General features: G+C 38.0%; 1 protein-coding gene across 5 annotated transcripts in view; it reads left to right on the top strand.

The window, feature by feature from the left end:
- The window catches only part of HERC2 (HECT and RLD domain containing E3 ubiquitin protein ligase 2), a 239,496-nt gene that overhangs the window by 63,897 nt on the left and 150,814 nt on the right, over positions 1-24,785 (top strand). For all 5 annotated transcript variants that reach the window (XM_059371738.1, XM_059371740.1, XM_059371741.1 and 2 more), the window contains exons 11-16: positions 1,460-1,648; positions 2,249-2,400; positions 4,762-4,919; positions 5,009-5,122; positions 15,631-15,882; positions 22,382-22,575. In XM_059371738.1, the coding sequence (XP_059227721.1) occupies positions 1,460-1,648; positions 2,249-2,400; positions 4,762-4,919; positions 5,009-5,122; positions 15,631-15,882; positions 22,382-22,575 (1,059 nt within the window). The remainder of the gene's footprint in view (positions 1-1,459; positions 1,649-2,248; positions 2,401-4,761; positions 4,920-5,008; positions 5,123-15,630; positions 15,883-22,381; positions 22,576-24,785) is intronic.

Below are 24,785 nucleotides of genomic sequence, written 5' to 3'. Positions count from 1 at the left end.
GAGCTTAGACCATGGACTATCTTGATGCTACTCAGAGCGTGGTAGCACTAATCTATATGTGTGAAGAGCCTGCCAGTGTAGGCCCCCTGAGGACTTCACATACAGAATTACATCTGTTCATCACAGTACTGTCCCATTATATTGACGAGAAGACTGCCATTTGTAGTGGCAGTGAATTTTGCCAGGATCACGAAGAATAATCCTGGATTTGTATCCAGGTCTAACTTTTTATTTTTAACATGATTTATGTTTGATTTCAGAGTCTTTTTTTTTCTTCCCCCAAATAAGTATATTCACATGATTCAAAAGTCAAAATTAAGTGCAAGGACACTGTTAGATTCTTTTTCCTGTCCCCTCGTCTGCCTGGTTTTGCACCTGCTGCTTTTAACTTATCTCTTACATATCCTTTTAACATCTCTGGTATTAGCAATAGTGGTAGCCTGTCGTAGCTTGTTTTTTTCACTACACAGTATATACTGAGGAGCTTTATCTATTAATAAATAGAACTTCTTTGTTTATTTTAAAGCAACTCAGTATTCTATGTATGGATCTATCATGATTTTTTTGGTGGACACTGTGTTGCCAGAAGTTTGCTGCTCAAATACTGCTGCAATGATTAGCCTTGTACATTTGCTCTGTTTGCGCATATGCATACACCAGTGGTGATGTACTTGATGTGGGTGGACACATTAGCTGATTATCACAAAACTGCTCACATACAACTTGATCCTTCTCACCCACACCCAGCATTAGGATTACTTGTTTCTCAGCCTCGTACTTAGGCTTTCAGGTTTCTTCCTGTTATGACAAAAATGGTAACCTGATACAGGCCAAGCATTTAAAAGTATGTTTAAGTTTTACTTATATTACTTATTAGTGGTTTCTGTTAAAATGAAATGGTGTGGAAGAATAGCCTGTTCAGTTTCTTCATCATCTTACCTGTTAAATGAGGTAATATGGAATGTTATAACTTATTTTGATGTTTTAGATCAGCTTTCTTTACATGCTTTGTTTTTATTCTGTGATACCTCAGTGTTACTCTTAGCATAAATTTTTCTTTCTTTTGAAGTAAGAAAGAAATACTCCTTTGTTTTGTTTTGTTTTGTTCTTAGTTTCTCAAAACACTTTATGTAGATACCTGAAGTTTTCATTGCTTTTGCTTTTATAAAGTGCAATATAACTTTTTTTATTAACATACAATGCATTATTTGTTTCAGGGGTATAGGTTTGTGAATCGTCAGTCTTACACAATTCACAGTACTCACTATAGCACATACTCTCCCCAATGTTTATCACTTAGCCACCCCATTCTTCCCACTCCCCTCCCCTCCAGCAGCCCTCAGTTTGTTTCCTGAGATTAAGAGTCTCTTATGGTTTGGCTCCCTCTCTGGTTTCGTCTTGAAGAAAGAAGTATTTTTGCCACTATAAGTAAATGTTTCCTTATCTTGTTATCTTACAGGGATCATTGCAAGAAGTCATAGGATGGGGGTTAATAGGATGGAAATACTATGCCAATGTGATTGGTCCAATTCAGTGTGAAGGACTTGCCAACCTGGGGGTCACGCAGATTGCCTGTGCAGAGAAGCGCTTCCTGATCTTGTCCAGGAATGGCCGTGTGTACACTCAGGCCTACAACAGTGACACGCTGGTGGGTGTTCTGGGGCCTAGATCACTTCCCTTTATGGGCACTTCTCTTTTACAGGTGCTACAGAATTCTAGTCTGTAAGTCATTTTGATTTCTGAAGATTTAGAAACATCTTTTCATTGTGTTTTACTAGTTGTACTTAATAATCTTAAATAATTAAGATCATTTGGGGAAGAATTTCTTAGTCGTTAAAGATCAGGAGCTCTTTACAGTAACATGCATTGCCCATCATGATTCCCATTTGTAAATTAATTTTCCATGTGTAAACTCAGTATACTTTGGGGTCCAGATAGTAACAAATGAGGGAATTGGGCCTTCTGGGGATAGAGCATGTTCCTGTTAAAGGAAGGTGCTGTTTACCTTGAGTTGTGAATTTCACTTGTGTGGAGGTAGCCTAATCATGTCACAGAGCACTTGGAGGCTGCCTGCTCTTCTGTTGGTAGTGGGCAAGGCATCTGGATGATTGGATGGCAGCCTCTAGAAGTTCATGTTTTTTAGTTTGAGGAGAGTTTGTTAAAATGAGATGCATAATTGAGAAGAGTTATGCTGTTTTCATTGTCCTTGGACTGCTTTGTAATTTTCTTCCCATTTTTACCCTTTTAGGCCCCACAGCTGGTCCAGGGTCTTGCCTCCAGAAACATTGTAAAGATCGCTGCCCATTCTGATGGTCACCACTACTTGGCTCTGGCAGCGACAGGAGAAGTGTACTCCTGGGGTTGTGGGGATGGTGGACGACTGGGCCATGGAGATACTGTGTACGTATGGTTGATTCTTATAATTGACTTGCTTTCCCTTTGAATTGCTGTATTCAAAATAGGATGGAAAAGAAAATTGTGGCTTGTTGTTTTCCAGCTGCTCGAACATGTAGGGCTAGGATGGAAAGGCTGTCAAGATATGTCAGCCCCTGGGTTATGCTATGGGAGTTCTGCCCAGAGCACAGAGGATGACATCAGTTGGCCATCCTGTTTCTTCTCTCCCAGATTCATGGCTTCCAGCTTTTGCTATTCCCGTTTTAACTGCACATATCAACACCCCACACTGTGGAGTTTCCTAAGGCAAATCCCATACTACTTGTTTCTTCATTCACAAACACTTCTCTGTCAGATAAGGTCCTCCTTTCCTTAAGCCATTCCATTTTCATAGGTACAAATCTCACTAATTTCTTAGTGTCCTATTTTGTGGGAGCTTTTGATTATTGTGAGAGACCAGGAATAAAACAAAATGGTTGTTCTAAGTGCAGGGTTGTAAAAATGGAGAGTTCCCACAGCTGCCACAGAGTGGTGGGAACCATTTAATATGTTGCTGGCTTGAGTGGGGAGCCTGGTAGAGAAAAACTTTGGCCTTAGATTAAAATTGAAGATGCATCCCTACTTCAAGGGGGAAAGAGGCATGAACAGCAGAGTTGAGAGGAGTCTGAGCCCCTTATCACTATGGTGGTATGGAAGTGGACATCCCTGGGTAGACTCTCAGACTGTGAAAAAAGCTGAGCAATGTGTATTATGTATTAGTATTCAGGAGAAATATTCCAAACTTGGTAGTGCTGTAAGGGATTCAGACAAATGTGATAAAATGATTGTGAGAAACAAAGGAATGGAAATTGTAAAATTTAGAATCGTTGTTATTCTCAGGCTCTTTTTTATTTTTATTTACTTATTTTTTTAAAAAGATTTTATTTATTTATTTGACAGAGATCACAAGTAGGCAGAGAGGCGAGGCAGTAAGAGAGTGAGGGGGAAGCAGGCTCCCCGATGAGCAGAGAGCCAGATGAGGGGCTCGATCCCAGGACCCTGAGATCATGGCCTAAGCTGAAGGCAGAGGCTTAACACCTTGAACCACCCAGGTGCCCTTATTCTCAGACTCTTAAAGGGGGTTAGATGTGTGGGACACCTAGAACTTGAAAGTTCTATGGAACTTTCCATTCACATGGAGATACAAACTGGAGACCTTAGTTTTTTGCTTCTTTTATGTTATTTGTAATTTGTACTAAACTACAAAAAACTAGTAACAATATAATACTCAGTTGAGATTAAGTGCTAGATGCTAAATTAAATTATTTGTCCATTGTTCGAGAAATTGAGGGAAGAAAAAGAGATCAGTGAAGATGGTAGGAGTTGGAAGGAAACTTTGGAGGATTGAAACTTGGGCTGAACAGGAGGGAGAAGTATCAGATTAGGGTTGTTCAGCACTCCCTGTGCCTGTGTGTGCCCATGCATTTATTAATATTTGTATTATTTTATTTATATTTATAAACATGTGCAATTATTTATTTTGCAGAATAGTGGTTCACAAAGCTAGTAAACCATGTCTTTGGAGACGGTAGAGTTGCGTGTTGCCAATCACAGTACACATATTCTGGATTATAAATATGTGGCATTTTGCTAGTTCTGAAAGTGAAGAGCCAACTACTAAGACTTCAATCTAATGAATCCTTACTGCCTCCTACTTTTCATTTATAAAATACAGATTGGAATGTGATTAGTAAGCCTTGCTCCTTCATTCCTTCCTCATTTTTTTTTTAACAAATGTATGAATTTTAACCGTCGGTATGAGGTTTACAATCCATTTGTTTTGAGTAAAATTTGATGAGTTTCAGCAAATGCACACAGTTGGGGAACCACCACAACTAAGAAAACATTTCTGATGCCCCTGCTACTTTCTTTGGACCCCTTTGCAATCAACCCCTGCTCTCTACTTCCAGTTCCTGATCTGCCTTCTCTCACTATGTGGTATTTTGTTCCTGGCTCTGTTACTTAGCAGAGTTCCTGAGCTTCAGCCAAGTTGTTAGGTATGTCAGTAGTTGCTTTGTTCCTGTTGCTGAGTGGTCTATGGATGGGTCACTGTTTTGGACCACTATGAACAAAGCTGCTCGAGACTTGATTGTATGAGTCTTTAACAAACCTGTTTTGATATTCCTGCTGGATGCCATGCTTGGCATTAGGTGCCCAGTAAACATTTAATCATGGAAGTGTTGGATGTTTGAATTCTGTGTTTCTTAATTATTTCATAAGGTGCCTGGAAGGACAAACTGTCTTGGAACCCTGATAGTTATTTTCTTTGCTAACACCAATAGGGCATGTGTAGAAGGACATTCACATTTGTTTCCTTTCTCTCCGCAGGCCTTTGGAAGAGCCTAAGGTGATATCTGCTTTCTCTGGAAAACAGGCTGGAAAGCATGTGGTGCATATCGCATGTGGAAGCACATATAGTGCGGCTATCACTGCTGAGGGGGAACTGTATACCTGGGGCCGAGGGAACTACGGCCGACTAGGCCACGGTACATTTGCCTTGAGCCAGCTCAAGCTTGCAGTGGGAGGTTGCCTCTCTTGTGGATTTTGCAGTAATGATTGTCCTATCTGTTTGAAGGCTCCAGTGAAGATGAAGCCATCCCAATGCTGGTAGCTGGGCTTAAAGGATTGAAGGTCATTGATGTGGCATGCGGGAGCGGGGATGCTCAAACCCTGGCGGTGACGGAGAATGGTATGCAGGGCATATGCTGCCTGGGCTGGTCTTTAGGATGAGGAGTGCCGCTTTCCTTAAGGGAGTGAGCGTTGAAGTAGAGTTCACTCCATGGCTGCCCTTTTGTCCATCTTTAAGTGATGTGCACCTCTGGGTCTATGGCAGAGGTTAAGAAGTTGCAGGAATTTTTTTTTTTTTTTTGAGATTTTATTTATTTATTTGACAGAGAAAGACATAGTGAGAGAGGGAACACAAGCATGGGGAGTGGGAGAGGGAGAAGCATGCTTCCCACAGAGTGGGGAACCCCATTTGGGGCTCGATCCCAGGATGCCGGGGTCATGACCTGAACTGAAGGCAGATGCATAATGACTGAGCCACCCAGGCACTCCAAGAAGTTACAGGAATTTAAACATCTGTTGCCCGCACTCAGAGAGCTAGTTAACAGCTATATCCTTCCCATTTTGCATTTTATTTTTTAATAAAAAAATGAGAGTTACAGTGAAATAATTGACATTCTGAATTGTTTCTGGTTATTCTTATTATATTTCCTAATGTTCAGCTACCTTTGATTTGCTGTGGTAAGTCCTGCTTAGTCTGTGTGGATTCTAGTATGATGTTACATTGTTGGCTTATTTTTATTTTTATTTTTTTATTTTTTATTTTTTTTTTTTAAGATTTTATTTATTTATTTGACAGAGAGGGATTACAAGTAGGCAGAGAGGCAGGCAGAGAGAAAGGGGGAAGCAGGCTCCCCGCTCAGCAGAGAGCCCGATGCGGGGCTCAATCCCAGGACCCCGAGATCATGACCCGAGCCAAAGGCAGAGGCCCAATCCACTGAGCCACCCAGGCGCCCCTGTTGGCTTATTTTTAATTTCACTTTTATATTTGTGTTTATTACTAAGATTATACTCATTTTGCTTTTCTTTTGAGGGTACATTTACTAGTTTTGTTGGTTAGAATCTTACTGAATTTTAAAACTATTTATTTGTTAGTATTGTGGGGGTTTGTCAGAATCAGCTGGGGAACTTCTCTCTCTGCCCTGCTGCAGAAGTTGAATGTCAGATTGGGAACTGACTTACTTCTGGGGATTAATTTTTTTAAAAAATATTTATTTATTTACTCATTTCAGAGATTGAACTTAGTGATTCATCAGTTGCATATAACACCCAGAGCTCATTACATCCAGTGCCCTCCTTAATGCCCATCACCAATTACTCCATTCCCCCACCCACCTCCCCTCCAACAAACTTTAGTTTGTTTCCTATAGTTAAGAGTCTTTTATGGTTTGTCTCCATCTCTGATTTCCTCTTATTTTTTCTTCCCTTTGCTATGTTCATCTGTTTTGTTTCTTAAATTCCATGTATGAGTGAAATAATCCAGTATTTGTTCATCTCTGACTGACTTATTTTGCTTAGCATAATATCCTCAAGTTCCATCGACATCTTTGCAAATGGCAAGATTTCATTCTTTTTGATGGTGGAGTAATAATTCCATTGCATATATATACACCACATCTTCTTTATCCATTCATCTCTTGATAGACATATGGGCTCTTTCCATAGTTTGGCTATTGTGGACGTTGCTGCTATAAACATTGGGGTGCATGTGCCCCTTCCAGTGACTATGTATCCTCTGAATAAATACCTAGTAGTGTGATTGCTGGATTGTAGGGTAGCTGTACTTTTAACTTTTTGAGGAACCTCCAGTATGTTTTCCAGAATGGCTGCACAGTTTGCATTCCCACCAATAGTGTAAAAGTGTTCCCCTTTCTCCGTATTTTCACCAACATCTGTTGTTTCCTGGGTTGTTAATTTTAGCCATTCTGACTGGTATGAGGTGGTTCTTATTATGCTTTTGATCTGTATTTCCCTGATACCAAATGATGTTAAGTGTTTTTTACATGCATCTATTGGCCATTTGTATGTCTTCTTTGGAGAAATGTCTGTTCACTTCTTCTACCCATTTCTTGATTGGATTATTTGTTCTTTGGGTATTGGTTTGATAAGTTACAGATTTTGGATACCAGCCTTTTATCTAATACGTCATTTGCAAATATCTTCTCCCTTTCTGTAGGTTGCCTTTTAGTTTTGTCGACTGTTTACTTTGCTGTGCAAAAGCTTTTTATCCTGATGAAGTCTCAATAGTTAATTTTTGCATTTGTTTCCCTTGCCTTTGTACATGTGTCTAGCAAGAATTTGCTGAGGCTGAGGTCAAAAATGTTGCTGCCTATGTTCTCCTCTACAGTTTTGATGGGTGCTTGTCTCACATTTAGGTCTTTCATTCATTTTGAGTTTATTTTTGTGTGTGGTTTAAGACAGTGGTCCAGTTTCATTCTTCTGCCTGTGGCTAATTTTCCAACACCAGTTGTTGAAGAGACTGCCTTTTTCCATTGTTATCCTTTCCTGCTTTGTCAGAGATTAGTTGACTATAAAGTTAAGGGTCCAGTTCTTGGTTTTCTGTTCTGTTCAGCTGATCTATGTGTGTGTGTTTGTGCCATACTGTTTTTATGATTATAGCTTTGTAATACAGCTTGAAGTCTGGATTTGTGATGCCACCAGCTTTGGTCTTCTGTTTCAACACTCCTTTGGCTATTTGGGGTCTTTTCAGGTTCCATATAAGGTTTAGGATTGTTTGTTCCAGGTCTGTGAAAAATGCTGATGATAGTATTTTGGTAGGGATGGCATTAAATGTGTAGATTGCTTTCAGATAGCATGGGTGTTTTCATAATATTTTGTTCTTCCAATCCATGAGCATGGAATGTTTTTCCATTTCTTTGTGTCTTCCTCAGTTTCTTTTATGAATATTCTATAGTTTTCAGAGGACAGATTCTTTACCTCTGGTTAGGCTTATTCCTAGGGATCTTATGGTTTTTGGTGCAATTGTGGGATTGATTCCTTGATTTCTTCTTCTTCTCCTTCATTGTTAGTGCATAGAAAATCAACTGACTTCTGTACATTGGTTTTATATCCTGCTACTCTCTGCTGAATTCATGTATAAGTTCTGGCAATTTTTGGGTGGAGTCTTTTGTGTTTTCTACATAGAGTATCATGTCATCTGTGAAGAGTAAGAGTTTGACTTCATTGCTGATTTGGATGCCTTTTATTTCTTTCTGTTGTCTGATTGTTGTGGCTAGGACTTCCAGTACTGTGTTGAACAGAAGTGGTGAGAGTGAACATCCCTGTCATGTTCTTGACATTAGGGGGAAAAACTTTCAGTTTTCCCCCATTGAGAATGGTATTCTCTGTGGCCTTTTCATAGATGGCTTTTATGATACTGAGGTTTGTTCCCTCTATTCCTACACTGCAGAGAGTTTTTATCAAGAAATGATGATATATTTTTGTCAAATACTTTTTCTGCATCAGTCGAGAGGATCATTGTTCTTGTCCTTTTTTTGTTGATGTGGTATATCAAATTGATTTATTTGTGGATGTTGAACCTCCCTTGCAGCCCAGGAATAAATCCCACTTGGTTGTGGTGAATATCCTTTTGATGTATTGTTGAATCCTATTAGCTAGTATCTTGGTGAGAATTTCTGCATCCCTATTCATCAGGGATCTTGGTCTGTAATTCTCCTTTTTGGAGGGGTCTTTGGTTTTGAGATCAAGGTAATACTGGCCTCATAGAATGAGTTTAGAAGTTTTCCTTCCATTTCTGTTTTTTAATCAGCTTCAGAAGAATAGGTATTAATCTTTCTTAAATGATTGGTAGAATCCCCTGTGAGGCCACCTGGACTTGGACTCTTCCTTGTTGGGAGATTTTTGATTGCGGCTTGGGTTTCTTTCCTGGTTACAGGTGTGTTCAGGTTTTCTATTTCTTCCTGTTTCAGTTTTGGTAGTTTTCATGTTTAGGAGTGCATCCGTTTCTTCCAGATTGCCAAATTTGTCGGCATGTATTTGCCTGTGATATGCTCTTATAATTGTATGTTTTCGGTGTTGGTTGTGATCTCTCCTCTTTCATTTATGATTTTATTTATTTGGGTCTTTTCTCTTTTCTTATTGATAAGGCTCGCCAGGGGTTTATCTATCTTACTAATTCTTTCAAAAAACCAGCACTTAGTTTCGTTGATCTCTTCTACTGTTCTTGACTTATATTTCATGGATTTCTGCTCTGGTCTTATTATTTTTTTTCCTCCTGCTGGATTTGTTTCATTTGCTGTTCTTTTTCCAGCTCCTTTAGGGTAAAGTTAGATTGTGTGTATAAGACTTATCTTGTTTCTTGAGAAAGACCTGTTTTGCTATATCCTTTCCTCTTAGGACTGCCTTTGCCGCATCCCAGAATATGTGAACTATTGTGTTTTCATTTTCATTTGCTTCAATGTATTTTTTAATTGTTCTTTAGTTTCCTGGTTGTCCCATTTATTCTTTAGTAGGTTGCTCTTTAACCTCCTTCTAAATCTTACCTTGTGATTGAGTTCAAGTTTTAAAGCATGTAGTTTGAAAATATGCATGGTATAATCTCAGTCTTTTGGTTCTAGTTGAGACCCAATTTGTGATGCAGTATGTGATCTATTCTGGAGAATGTTCCATGTGCTCTTGAGAGGAATGTGTATTCTGTTGCTTTAGGATGAATTCCTCTGAATATTTCTGTTAAGTCCCTCTGGTCCAGTGTGTCATTCAAAGCCCTTGTTTCCTTGTTGTTCTACTTAGATGATCTTTCCTCTCTGTGAGTGGGGGAGTTAAAGTCCCTTACTTTTATTGTATTATTATTATCATGAAAGTGTTTCTCTAATTTTGTTATTAATTGGCTTATATCTTTGCCTGCTCCCAATGTAGGGGCATAAATATTTACAACTGTCAGATCTTCTTGTTGGATAGACCCTTTTATTATGACTCATTGTCCTTCCTCATCTCTTATTATAGTCTTTGGTTTAAAATCTAGTTTGTGTGGTATAAGGATGGCTACTCCAGCTTTCTTTTGATGTTCATTAGCATGATAAATTGATTCTCCAACTTCTCACTTTCCATTTGGATGTGTTTTTGGGTCTAAGATGAATCTCTTATAGACAGCATATTGATGGGTCTTTTTTTTTTTTTAATCCATTCTGTTACCTTCTGTTTTTTGATTGGAGCAGTTAGTCTTTTTTTAATATTCAGAGTAATTATTGAAGGATATGAATTTAGTGCCTTTGTATTACCTATGAAGTCACTGTTTCTGTATGTTGTTTTTGTTCCTTTCTGGCCTTTGTTACTTTTGGGTTCTCTCTTTGCTCAAGAATCCCCTTTAATATCTCTTGTGGAGCTGGTTTAGTGTTCACAAATTCCTTTAGTTTCTCTTTGTCCTAGTAACTCTTTATCTCTCTTTCTATTCTGAATGAGACCCCTGCTGGATAAAGTATTCTTGGCTGCATATTTTTCCCATTTAGCATGCATGTTGAATATATTATGTCAGTCCTTTCCAGCCTGCCAGGCCTCTGTGGACAGGTCTGCTCTCAGCTTTTTTAAAAAATTTTTATTTATTTGAGAGAGTGACAGTGAGAGAGCATGAGCGAGGAGAAGGTGAGAAGACAAGTAGATTTCCCATGGAGTTGGGAGCCCGATGCAGGACTCGATCCCAGGACTCTGGGATCATGACCTGAGCCGAAGGCAGTCACTTAACCCACTGAGCCACCCAGGCGCCCCTGCTCTCAGCTTTTTGTGTCTGCCTTTGTATGTTCAGGACCTCTTGTCCTCAGCTGCTTTCAGGATTTTCTCTTCATCTCTGAAATTTGCAAGCGTCACTGTTAATATGTCAAGGTATTGACCTGTTTTTATTGATCTTGAACGGGTTTTCTGGGCATTCTGGACTTGAGTGCCCATTTCCTTCCCCAAATTAGGGAAGTACTTAGCTCTTTGTTCAAATGAATTTTTCTGCTCATCTCCCCTCCCCCTGTCTTCTGGGACTGCCCCCATTATCTGGATATTATTTTGCTTTATGGTATTTGAGTTCTTGAAGTCATCCTTCATGATCCTGTAGTCCCCCCCTCCCCCACCTCAGGTTCCTTATTTTACATGATTTTTCTTATGAATCAGTGACTCACTCTTTTGCCTACTTTATCTTTGCTGTTTGAGCCTCCAATTGTGACTGCATCTGAGTAATAACATTTTAAATTTTGGCCTGAGTAGATTTTACTCTTCTATTTATACAGTAAGGGATTCTCTGTTGTCTTCTTTGATTTTTTTCAAGCCCATACCAGTATCTTTATAATCATTGTTTTAAATTCTAGTTCAGACATCTTATTTATATCTGTTATTGATAAAATCCCTGGCAGTGAGTATTACCTCCTGTTCTTTCTTTTGGTGTGAGTTTCTCCATCTTGTTGTTATGTTGAGGAAAAAATAGAAGAAAATGAGAGTATAGACAAAAATAACAAAGGAAAAAACAAAACAAACCAGAAGAAACAAAAACAAAGCAAAATAAGAAAAAAATCAAACAAGAAGTAAAACAAAACAAAACAATAAACTAGATCTTGGGTGTGTTTTGGTCTGTTTGTTAAAAGAAACTATATCCAATTAAAAAAAAAAGAAACTATATCCTACAATGGAATATCATGCAACTATCAAAAGAAATGAAATCTTGCCATTTGTAATGACGTGGGTGAAACTAGAGGGTATTATACTGAGTGAAATAAGTCAATCAGAGAAAGACAATTATCATATGATCTCTGATATGAGGAATTTGAGAGGCAGGACGGGGGGTTTGGAGGGTAGGGAAGAAAAAAAATGAAACAAGATGAGATCAGGAGGGAGACAAACCGTAAGAGACTCTTAATCTCACAAAACAAACTGAGGGTTGCTGGGGGTAGGGGGGGTAGGGAGAGGGTGGTTGGGTTATGCACATTGGGGAGGGTATGTGATAATGGTGACTGCTGTGAAATGTGTAAGCCTGATGATCCACAGACCTGTACCCCTGGGGCAAATAATACATTATATGTTAATTTAAAAAAAAGGGAAACTATATCCCAAAATAGCGAAGAAAGATAATTATATATATATAGAAAAATAAAATACAATGAAAGTAAACCAAAAATTTTATATATATATACTATATATATATATATATAGTATATATATAAAAATTATTCATTCATCTGTTAAAGGGTAGTAGATAAAGAAGATAGGGTTGATATATACCATGGAATATTACTCAGCCACCATTTGATTGACATGGATGGAACTGGAGGAGATTATGCTAAGTGAAATAAGTAGAGAAAGACAATTATCATATAGTTTCACTTATATGTGGAACATAAGGAATATCACAGAGGACATTAGGGGAAGAAAAACTCAAGGGGGGGAATCAGAGAGGGAGACGAACCATAAGAGACTTTGGACTCTGGGAAACAGTCTGAGAGTTTCAGAGGGGAGGGAATGAAGGGATGGGTTAATCATGTGATGGGTATTAAGGAGGGCACAGCACTGGGTATTATACGCAAATAATGATCATGAAACACTGCATCAAAAATTAATGATGTACTCTGTCGTGACTAACAATAAAAAAAATTGAGAAAGAATAAAAGAATTGAAAAAATAAAATAACTGAATGAAAATAAATCTGGAAGATGAAAGAACTGAAAAAAAACCCACCAATGCTATGTACTCTTTTCCCTAATAACCGAAGTTTTGCAGTTCTCTATCATCTGTAGACATGGTGCTATTCAGTTTTTCCTGCTGGTCATTTGGTAGAAGGGCCTTTTGTACCGATACTCAGGTTCTCTTGTCCTGGTGAAATTGCGCCTCCCTTGCCAGGGTGCTGGGCTCTGTTTAAGTAGCTCTGATTGCGCTTTGTTTAAGTGGCTCTGATTGCACTGTGTGACCCTGTTTTGCTCCTTGAACGCTTTCAGCACTGATGGCTGGTTGAAAATCATGGTGCCCGAATCTTTATCCCTAGAGCTGAAAGTTTGTACCTCTCATCTTCATTGAACCCTTACAGAAAAGCTGTCAATGACTCTGTCTCCCTGGTTTCTGTCCAAACTCTTTTCACTCAGCCTGTGACGGAGTGTTTTTATCTCAGGTATGTGCTGAAGTTTCCGGTCTCCATAAACTTTTATGGACTCCTGAGACTTGGTCCCATGCTGTTCCTCCTGGAAGTTTGTGGGATGTCTTGCTGAGCTTCTGCCTTTTGCCGAGACCCTGTCCAGAGAGTGGTTGTGTGACTCTGCAGCAGTTCATAGTTTACTGTTTACAGTTTACAGCAACACACAGCAGAAAGCTGGCATCTAGACTTGTTGTTTTCATTCTGCTTCCCCATTCCACTGCCTTGGAACTCTGTCACACTCAGCTACTCCCATTCTTCTTGTGGCCCCGGGGATCCTGAGACTATGCTGTCCCACCTGGGATTCCAATCTGCTTTGCCATCTGAGTGCCTTTAATCCAGGGATGTCCCCCATTGTAGCAGACTCCTCTAAAATTTCCAATTTTGCATCCTCCTGCTTTTAATACTTTGCAGTAGCCTTCTTAAGCAGGCTCCTTCCTCTCTGCAGCTTTCTCAAATATATCATCCTGGATACCAAGTCTCCGCACCGCCTGCCTTCCAAAAAGTGGTTGCTTTTCTGTTTGTAGAATTGTAGCATTTCTTTTCTCAGATCTCCTCTTTTCACAGGTGTTCAGAATGATTGGATAACTATCTAGCTGAATTCCAGGGACCAGACAAACTTAGGGTCAGCTACTAAGTTACCAGCTACTAAGTTATCAGTTACCAGCTACTCCTCCACCATCTTAACTCCCCTCCCTGGGGATTTCTACCAGCTACTCCTCCACCATCTTAACTTAATCGCAGGACTCTGGGATCCACTGGTTACCAGCTACTCCTCCACCATCTTAACTCCCCTCCCTGGGGATTTCTTTAGTAAGAGGAGAAAGGATATTTTGAGCATTTTCATGCCCACATAGGACGCCTCGCCTAAAAGGATAGACATAGAGGCATCTTTGGCTATTGTAAGTCTTAGAGAAAAGATGGTTTTATCAGTCATCTTGAAGTTTTCTTCTGACATGAAGCTTTCAATTTGACATCTTACTGTTTTTAAATCTCCATGTTGAGTGATTGGTAGATTTTATAAACCTCTTAACCAGAAAGTCTTTCCTTAAATAAGCCTTATTATTGTTCTTGAATTCTTCGTGTGAAACTGCTATGTAAGTAAAGCTGTGTGAAGTTTTGACTAAGTCGTTGTGATTGGTAACTATGCATGCTGTTTACCTCACATTGGTGTTTGGTCAGATAGGGAAAGGTCCCTGCTACATTACTGTATTTTGTATTTGCATTACCGTATTATTGATACAGTAGAAGCATCCTGACCTGTGAGATCTGGTTCTGGGGTGACAGGGTCATTGAAAACATTGAAGGAAGTGGGAATTGCCAGCTGAGCTATGTGAACAACAGGCATTTTGCAAGACATCAAAGTGTATACACATTCTCTGATGTTTGTGTGTGGGTTTGTTGCATTGAGCATTGGTGTGTTTATGTCAATGACCACCCACTAGTATATCATCTACAATTTTAGATCAGGGATTGGCTGTTTTTGCAAATAGATTTGTATTGGAATGCCTGCCTTGCTTACTAATTGTCTGTGGCTGCTTTCCTGTGACAGTGGAACGCTTGGATACTTGTGACAGAGATCACATTGTCCACAAAGCCTAAAAAAATATTTACCATCTGAACTTTAACAAAAAAGTTTGTTGATCTTTAGTTTAGATTATTTAAAATAGAATTTCTTTTTTCTTACTTTACAATTTTTAGCAGTTTTTTTTAGTAATTCACATTTATTACATTTTTGCAGAGTTTTTAGCTTAGTTATCAGAGTTGAAAGAATGCAACCACACTTCTGTAATTTGTTTTATCTCTTTATGTAATATTTAACTAGATAATGCTAACAAATGTTATTGGAAATAAATGCTGTCATGCAGTTAACTTGTGGTGAGCATAACAGGAACAGTGTGTGGGACAGACCTGGGAGACAGTGATCAAGGAGCTGTAACTTTTTGTGGTGGGCCAAGTTAAGGTATTTTTTGGAGGCAGTGGGGTTTTTGTTCTGTTTTCACTACTAGCTTGAACTGAACCCACTCGTTGAGCCCAAACTAGTAAGGGTCAGGAGTTTTTTTTTTTTTTTTAAAGATTTTATTTATTTATTTGACAGACAGAGATCACAAGTAGGCAGAGAGGCAGGCAGAGAGAGAGAAAGAGAGAGGGAAGAGGGAAGCAGACTTCCTGCGGAGCAGGGAGCCCGATGCGGGGCTCGATCCCAGGACCCTGAGATCATGACCCGAGCCGAAGGCAGCAGCCCAAACCACTGAGCCACCCAGGCGCCCCAGGGTCAGGAGTTTGTTATTCTTTTAACTAAAACAAAAAGAAAACCCAGCTATCCTTTTCTTAATTGCTTCTGTATCAACCTGAAGTATCAACTAGATTTCATTTGGTCAGAAGTCACCTGTGTAGTGTTAATAAAATATATTAGTGGTCTAGGTTTGTTATGGGTTATATTGAGTATTTTCAGCCATTTAAAAGTTGCATTAAGATATACAGTTACTTTTACTGAAATGTATTTGTGTTTTTTTTAGGTCAAGTGTGGTCTTGGGGAGATGGTGACTATGGGAAATTGGGCAGAGGTGGTAGTGATGGCTGCAAAACACCGAAGCTTATTGAAAAGCTTCAGGATTTGGATGTCGTGAAGGTTCGATGTGGAAGTCAATTTTCTATAGCTCTGACGAAAGATGGCCAAGTTTATTCATGGGGAAAAGGTGACAACCAGAGACTTGGGCATGGAACAGAAGAACATGTTCGTTATCCCAAACTCTTGGAAGGCTTGCAAGGTGAGTGCAAAATGTAAACTTTTAAAACTCTTTGAAGCTTTTTCTTTAGTAATCTTTTAAAGTTTGCAGGTTTTTCTTTTTTTTTTTTTTTAACCTAATATTTCATGAATGACTTACATTAGAAGACTTTGACCCACATTTTCGTAGGTATGGATAATAATGGAAAGTAGTTTATCTCTATTAAAAAATGGTGTAGGGCACCTCAGTGGCTCAGTCCGTTAAGTGTCTGCCTTTGGCTCAGGTCATGATCCCAGAGTCCTGCGATTAAGTCTCACATCGGGCTCCCTGCTTTGCAGGAAGCCTGCTTCTCCCTCTGCCTCTACCTCTCTCTCTCTGTCTCTCCTGAATAAAATATATTTTAAAAAATGGTGTAGAATTATTCTCATCAGATTTCATTTGAAACTCATTCAATTATACTAATATTGGTAAGTCCTTTTTGTGGAAGGCATCTTTTCATCATTAAGTAAGCTACCCTTAGTGAAGTTAACTTCTATCGGTGAGGTTACCAGTAGTTATACTGGTAGTTATACTTGAGATATGGCTAAGATGATAGATACGCATGGTGCTGTGGGAGCATAGTAGGAGATAAGATTGGTGTGTGGAGTGGTCTCATTTGAACTTATGATGGGTAAATCCTGCTTATTTGGTTTCAAGGACAGCCAAGATGCATTCTAAATAGAATGGGAGCCAGGGCATGTAGGTGTACTTTGAAGATGCCTTCTTAAGTATGGGACAGGTTGGTGATAGGTGTATCAGGTAGCCTGTAGTGCTAAAGGGGGTGGCCAGACTATTTTTTAAAGGAGTAAATGGTAAATATTTTAGGTTTGAGTATCATACATTGTACGTCTCAACTACTGTCTGGTGTTGTAGCCCAAAAGGATCCATAGATAATATATAAATTTAAACACATTGGGCCTGGCTGTGTTGTAGTACAACTTCATTCATGAAAACAGCCCTTGGCCTTATTTACATGAGGGATGGAGTTTGTTGAATCCCTGAACTAGATTCTACTTTGTTTATGTTTTTGCTTTTTTGTCAAGGGAGTTTGGAATTGAGGCTTTTACATGGGACTTGCTTGTTTCTTTTACCATCATCATTATTTTAAAACATATTAATACCTTGAGGTACCTGGGTTAGTTAAGTGTCTGACTCTTGGTTTTGGTTCAGGTCATGATCTCAGGGTCATGAGATTGGAGCCCCCCCATTGGGCTCTGTGCTTGACAAGGAGTTTGCTTGAGATTCCCTCTCTTCCTCTCTCTGCCTCTCCCTGCTTGCACATGCATGTGCTTTCTCCCTCTCTCTAAAAAAAAAAATCGTAAAATCTTTAAAACATATTAATACCAAGAAGATATTATAGTATTTGTTATTTTCTAAGTTTCTGAGATAAGATGTAGGGTAATACAGTTGGTTGTATGTTATGGAGCTGTGTTTGAATTTTGTTAGCCTTCTTGTTTATAAATTTTTTTCACTTAGTAAAGGAAATCTTCCTCAGCTACACTTATTAGATACAGAGATGAAATATGTTAATATGAAAGCATTTAAATGATTGATGGTACAGTCATTTTGGTCATCACTTATGTCAGCGTATGATAAGTTCAAGATAAAATTGTTCTCCTTACTCTGGTAGAATTTTGTAGCTGAATTACTTTTGATGTTGACATTTTTGAAAACATCCCTTGTGTTGGTAATGTTAGATTTACTTTTAAGCAAAAATACAATGCTTTAATACTATTTAAATAGGAAAAAATATACTTGTATCATTTTACTGCGGAGAAAAAGATTTTGTTTTAGAAAGCTTTGTTAGTGAAGATAGCCCACAACCTGGGCTATAAAGCACATGCTAACATATTTAAAAGAAGAGAGATCAAACAATGTCTGGTTTCAGACTATAAGGGAATTAAACTAAAAATTGTATCAGAAAGATAGTTGGAAAATCCCCAAATATGTAGAGATTAAAAAACAAACTTCCAAATAACACATGGTCAAACCAAAATCTTAAGAGAAATTTTAAAATATTTTGAACTAAATGAAAATGAGAACAACTTACCAAAATTTGTGGGATGCAGTGAAAGTAGTGCTTAGAAGGAAATTTATAACATTGAAAGCATATGTTAGAAAAGAAGAAAAATCTAAAGTAAGTAATCTTTGTGTACAGGAAAGAAAACCATAAATAAAATGTAAAGCCTGGATGGCTCAGTTGGTTAAGCATTTGAATCTTGATATGGGCTTAGGTCATGATCTCAGGGTTGTGAGATTGAGCCCCCATTGGGCTCTGCACTAGGCATGGAGCCTGCTTAAGATTCTCTCTCTTCCTCTCTCTCTGCATCCCTCCTGTCTCAAAACAACAACAACAATGAAAACAAACCACCAAAATGTAAAAGCAACCTATAGAATATAGAATGGGAGAAAATATTTATAAATCATATATCTGATAAGGGATTAACATCCAAAATATAAAAAGGACTCTTAAAATTCAGTGGCAAAACAAAAACCTACCCCATAGCCAATTTTATTAAGAATTAGGAAGAGGACGGGGCGCCTGGGTGGCTCAGTGGGTTAGGCCGCTGCCTTCGGCTCAGGTCATGATCTCGGGGTCCTGGGATCGAGTCCCGCATCGGGCTCTCTGCTCGGCAGGGAACCTGCTTCCCTCTCTCTCTCTGCCTGCCTCTCTGTCTGCTTGTGATTTCTGTCAAATAAATAAATGAAATCTTAAAAAAAAAAAAAATTAGAAAGAGGATCTGAGTAGACATTTTTCCAAAGATGAGTTCTAGATGGCTAGCAGGTACATGAAAAAGGTGCTCAACATCATTAATCTTCAGAGAAATGCACATCAAAACTACAGGTGAGAGAACACTTCAAACCTGTTTGAATGGCTATTATCAAAAAGACAAGAAAGTGTTGGTGAAGATGTGGAGAAAAAGAAACTGTTGTGCAATGTTGATGGGAATGTGAATTGGTATAGCAACTGTAGAAAACAGTAAGAGGCTTTACAAAAAATTAAAAAGAGAACTACCAGATGATTCTGTAATTCCACTCCTGGGTGTTTATCTGAAGGATGTAAATATGTGAACTCAGAAAGGTATTGGCATCCTCATGTTTGTTGCAGCATTATTCACAGTAACCAAGATATGGAAGGAAACAACCTAAGTGTCCCATTGATAGATGAGTAGATAAAGGAAATGTAGTATACATAGGATGGAATATTATTCAGCCATAGAAAAGAAGGTAATGCTTTTGTGTTAACATGGATGGACCTTGAGGGCATTATGCTAAATGAATAGGTCAGATAGAGACAGATAAACACTGTATAATTCTACTTGTATGTGAAATAAAAAAAAAAAAACCAAATTCCCCCCAAACCCCCACCAAACTCTTAGATGTTGGGAATAGATTGGTGGTTGCCAGAGTTGGGGATTGCAGGGGGTGGGTAAAGTGGATGAAGGTGGTCAGAAAGTACAAATTCCCAGTTGTGAAATAAGTCCTGCAGATACAATATATAGCATGGTGACTGTAGCTATTAACACCTTACTGTATATTTGAAAGTTGCCAAGAGAACAGATCTTAAAAGCTCTCATCACCGGAAAAAAAATTTGTGATCATGTATGGTTATAGATGTTTAAAAAAAAATCAATAGTCTAAGTTTCCGCCTTAGGTAACTAGATGTCGGAGAGCAAATTGAATCCAAAATAAGAAGAAGTAAAGAAATAATGAGAATTAGAGAAGAAATCAGTGAAATTGAAAACAGAAAATCAATAGAGAAGTTCAAGGAAACCAAAAGCTGGTTCTTTGAAAAGATTAATATACTTTTAAAAGTATACTTTAGGCTAAGAAAAATATAAAATATAAAAGTATACTTTATATAATATATATTATATAATATATTATATAAAAATATATTTTATATAAAATATAAATATAAAAGTATACTTTAGGCTAAGAAAAAAGGAAAACATGGCACAAATTACTAATATCAGAAATGAAAGAGAAAACATTACTACAGATCCTGTTAACATTGTAGAGGTGATAAAGGAATACTAAGAACAACTCTATGCCCGCAAATTTGGTAACTTTGATGAAATGAACCATTTTTAAAAGACACAATTTGCCAAAATTCATATAAGAAGAAATAGACAAATTGAATAGGCTTACATCTCTTAAAGAAATTAAGTCAATAATTAATAACTTTCCAAAACACGAGGCCCAGATGGGTTTATTGTTGAATTCTATCAAAAATTTCAGGAAGAAATTATACCAGTTCTCTCTAATATCTTTCAGAGAAAGAAGCAAAGGAATACTTCTTAATTCATTCTGCAAGGCCAGCATTACCCTAATACCAAAGCCAGACAAAAATATTACTAGAAAAGAAAATTACAGACCAACATATCTCATGAATATAGATGCAAAAATCTTCAACAAAATATTAGCAAATTAAATTCAACAATGTATAGAAAGAATTAAACATCACGACCAAATTGAATTTATTTTACATATGCAATGCTGGCTAGTTCGACATTCAAAAACTAATTAATGTAATCCATGGAATTGAGAGAGTAAGAAGAAAAATCACATGAGCATATTAATAGCTGCCTAAAAGCATTCGGTAAAGTCCAGTACCTGTTCATGATAAAAACTTTCAGCAAACTAGGAATGGAGAGAACTTCATGAACTTGATAAAGAATATCTATAAAAATCCTACAGCTAATGTCATACTTAGTGGTGAGAAACTTGAAGCTTTCCCACTAAGATAAAGTACAAGGGGAAGATGTCTCATCTCACTGTTTCTTTTCAAAATCATACTGGAATTTCTAGCTAATGCAAGAAAACAGCGAAAGGATATTAAAGGTATACAGATAGAGAAGGAAGAAACAAAACTATCTTTGTTCACAGATGACATGAATGTTTATGTAGAAAATCTGAAAGGATCAACAAAAAAACCTGGAAGTAATAAATGATTATAGCAGACTTGCAGGATACAAAGCTAATTAATGTACCAAAGTCACTTGGTTTATACCTTAGTTCCTATATATACCAGCAACTAAGAAGTGGATTTTGAAATAAAAACAAAATACCATTTACATTAGTATTAAAAAAGTGAGATACATAGGTTTAATTCTAACAAAGTAAGTATAAGACCTTTATGAGGAAAATTACAAAACTGATGAATGAGATCAAAGGAGAACTAATAAATTGAGAGATATTCTATGTTCATGAGTAGGAAGACTGAACACTAACTTCTTTCTATCTTGATCTATACATTTAATGCAAGACAAACTGATTCTAAATTTTATGTGGAAAGACAAAAGACCTAGAATAGCTAACTAACACAGTATTGAAGGAGAAGGTCAGGTTGAGGACTGACACTACCCAACTTCAAGACTTAATATAAAGCTGTAGTGGGGAGCCTGGGTGGCTCAGTGGGTTAAAGCCTCTGCCTTCGGCTCGGGTCATGATCTCAGGGTCCTGGGATCAAGCCCCACATTGGGCTTTCTGCTCAGCAGGAGCCTTCTTCCCCCTTTCTCTCTGCCTGCCTCTCTGCCTACTTGTGATCTCTCTCTCTGTCAAATAAATAAATAAAATTTAAAAAAATATATAAAGCTGTAGTAATCAAGAAAGCATGGCATTGGGTCACCTGGTTACCTCAGTGGTCATGCCTTCAGCTCCGGTCATGGTCCCAGGATCCTGGGATCGAGCCCTGCATCGAACTCTCTGCTCAGTGGGGAGCCTGCTTCCCCCTCTCTCTCTGCCTGCCTCTCTGCCTACTTGTGATGTCTATTTGTCAAATAAATAAAATCTTTATATTAAAAAAAAGGCGTGGCATTGACTAAAGTATAGACAAATAGATCATTGGAACAAAATAGCTGAGAAATAGACCTGCATAAGTATAGTTAATTGATCTTTGAGAAGGGAGCCAAAGCAATACAATGAAGCAAAGGTAGCTTTTTCAACAAATGGTTTTGGAACAAGTAGACATTCACATGCCAAAAACAAAAAAAACCCCAAAATGCAAAAAACCCAAAAAGAAACTGAATAATTGATCATGGGTGAGGCTATGCATGTGTTGGGGTGGGAAGAATATGGGAAATCTCTGTGCCTTTTTCTTAGTTTTGCTGTGAACCTAAAAGTATTCTAAAAATAGAAAGTTTCAGTGAGGCAAAAAGAATATACTTTGCGTGATTATACCTTGGGACAAGAGAATATGATTTAATGATTAATTAAAGTACAGTTGTCTCTTTCTGAATGAAAATCTGAATAAGGAGAAAAAAGTATGAAAAGATCCTTTTCATATTTTAGTATTATTTAATATTCAGGCTGTAGGTCTTAATAAATTGTAGTTAGTAGAATGTATTGGGTTTTAATAACATACATGAAGCAGATGAATTATACAAAATATTAAAGCAATGAATTATCCTTTAGAAGCTGACATTAAATACCTCCTTACCTGGATGACCTACAGCAGAAGTCAGGTGTGAAGCTGTATTGCATCATTGTTTCCTCCTAGGGAAGAAGGTAATTGATGTGGCTGCAGGCTCCACCCACTGCCTGGCTCTGACGGAAGACAGTGAGGTCCATAGCTGGGGGAGCAACGACCAGTGCCAGCACTTTGACACTTTGCGTGTGACCAAGCCAGAACCTGCCGCACTGCCAGGACTGGATACCAAACACATAGTTGGAATTGCCTGTGGACCTGCTCAGGTACTGAGTAGATAGTGTCGTTAGGTATTTTGTGGAATTTTGTCTTCCTGTCCTTCATTGCTAGTATGTAGAAATAGCATTGACTTGTGTGTGTTATCCTTATATCCTGTAGTTGCAGTCAGTATGATGTTGAAGAGTGGTGAGAGGGAATGCATTTAGTCTTTCACCATTTGCTAGGATGTTAGCTGTAGGATTTTTTTTTTTTTTTTGGTAGATGCTTTATCAGATTAAGAAAGTTTCCTTTAACTCCTACTTCTATTTTTTTTTAACTTTATTTTTTCAGGGGCGCCTGGGTGGCTCAGTGCGTTAAAGCCTCTGCCTTTGGCTCAGGTCATGATCCCAGAGTCCTGGGATCAAGCCCATCAGTCTCTCTGCTCAGCAGGGAGCCTGCCTGCTTCCCCCTCTCTTTCTGCCTGCTGCTCTGCCTACTTGTGATCTCTGTCAAATAAATAAATAAAATCTTTAAAAAAACAAAACCAAAACTTTATTTTTTCAGTGTTTCAAGATTTATGGTTTATGCATCACACCCAGTGCTCCATGCAATTCGTGGCCTCCTTAATACCCACCACCAGGCTCACCTAACCCCCCACTTACCTCCTTCTTTGAAAGTTTTTTCTAAAACTGAATAGATGCTTAATTTTGTCAATGCTTTTTTCTTCTCAAAGGATATGATCTTGTAGTTTTCCTTCTTTAGTCTGTTTATATGGTAGAATATGTTAATTGCTTTTCAAATATTGATCAGACCTTGCATTACTGAGATAACCCCACTTGGTTATTTCTTATATATTGTTTTATTTGATTTACTAATTACATTTTTGAGGATTTTTCTGCTGATGGTCATCAGAGGTAATTGGTTTGTGGATTTTTTGTGTGTGTGTGGTTTTATACTGTATGTCTGTCTTTTATCTGGGTAAAATTGGCCTTATAAAAAATATTAACAGGTGTTCCTTTCTCTTATTTTCTAGAAGGGATTGTGTAGAATTAGTGTTATTTCTTCTTTAAATGTTTTTTTGCGAATCCATCTGAGCCAAGAGATTTCTTTCTCAAGAGATTTTTAAGTAAAAATTGTTTCCTTAAGAGAGACAGAGCTAATATTTAGAATTTTTTTTTTTAAATTTATTTATTTGACAGAGAGAAATCACAAGTAGACAGAGAGGCAGCCAGAGAGAGAGAGAGAGGGAAGCAGGCTCCCTGCTGAGCAGAGAGCCCGATGTGGGACTCGATCCCAGGACCCTGAGATCATGACCTGAACCGAAGGCAGCGGCTCAATCCACTGAGCCACCCAGGCGCCCAAGAATTTTTTTTTTCTTGAGTGGGTTTTCTTGGTTTGTGGCACTCAAAGAGTTGTTCCATTTCATCTAAGTTGTTTGATTTTTGTGTATGAAGTTTTCCTTAGTATTCATCTACTAATCTTTTGAAGTCTTTGGGGTCTGCAGTAGCATTGTATTGGTATTTTTCTTCTTATTTTTCTTTGCCAGTTTTACCTAGAGGTTTATCCATTTTATTGATCTTTTTAAAGAACTAGATTTTAGTTTCATTAATTTTCCCTTGGTTTTTTGCTTTTTGTTTCATTGGTTAATTCTCTTGTCTTTGTTATTTTTTTTCCCTTTTCAGCTTGCTTTGGGTTCATTTTATTTTATTTTTTTGTTGTTGTTTCTTCAGCTTAGGTTAATTTTAGAACCTTCTTCTTTTGTAATATTTAAGCAGCTGCTGCTATAAATTCCCTTCTAAGCTTTAATTGCACCCACACATTTTGATGTATTTTCTTTTTCTTTTTTTTTTTTTAAAGATTTTATTTATTTATTTGACAGACAGAGATCACAAGCAGGCAGAGAGGCAGGCAGAGAGAGAGGGGAGGAAGCAGGCTCCCCGCGGAGCAGAGAGCCCGATGCGGGGCTCGATCCCAGGACCCTGGGATCATGACCTGAGCCGAAGGCAGAGGCTTTAACCCACTGAGCCACCCAGGCGCCCCTTATTTTGATGTATTTTCATTTTTGTTCAGTTCAAAAATTCTCTAATTTCTCTTGAAAATTGCTCTATGATCTATGGATTATTGTGTCATTTAATTTCAAAGTATTTTGAGATTGTTCTGTTACTATTCTGTTACTGATTTCTAGTTTAATTTTCTGGTGGTTAGAGAATAGACTATGTGATTTCAGTTCTTCTAGATTTGTTCAGATTTGTTTTATGTCTCAGGATATGTTCCCTTA

The sequence above is a fragment of the Mustela nigripes genome, chromosome 13, assembly GCF_022355385.1.
Source record: "Mustela nigripes isolate SB6536 chromosome 13, MUSNIG.SB6536, whole genome shotgun sequence".
Taxonomy (NCBI): domain Eukaryota; kingdom Metazoa; phylum Chordata; class Mammalia; order Carnivora; family Mustelidae; genus Mustela; species Mustela nigripes.
Note: the sequence above shows the minus strand (reverse complement) of the source record. Positions and strands in the feature narration are given on the sequence as shown.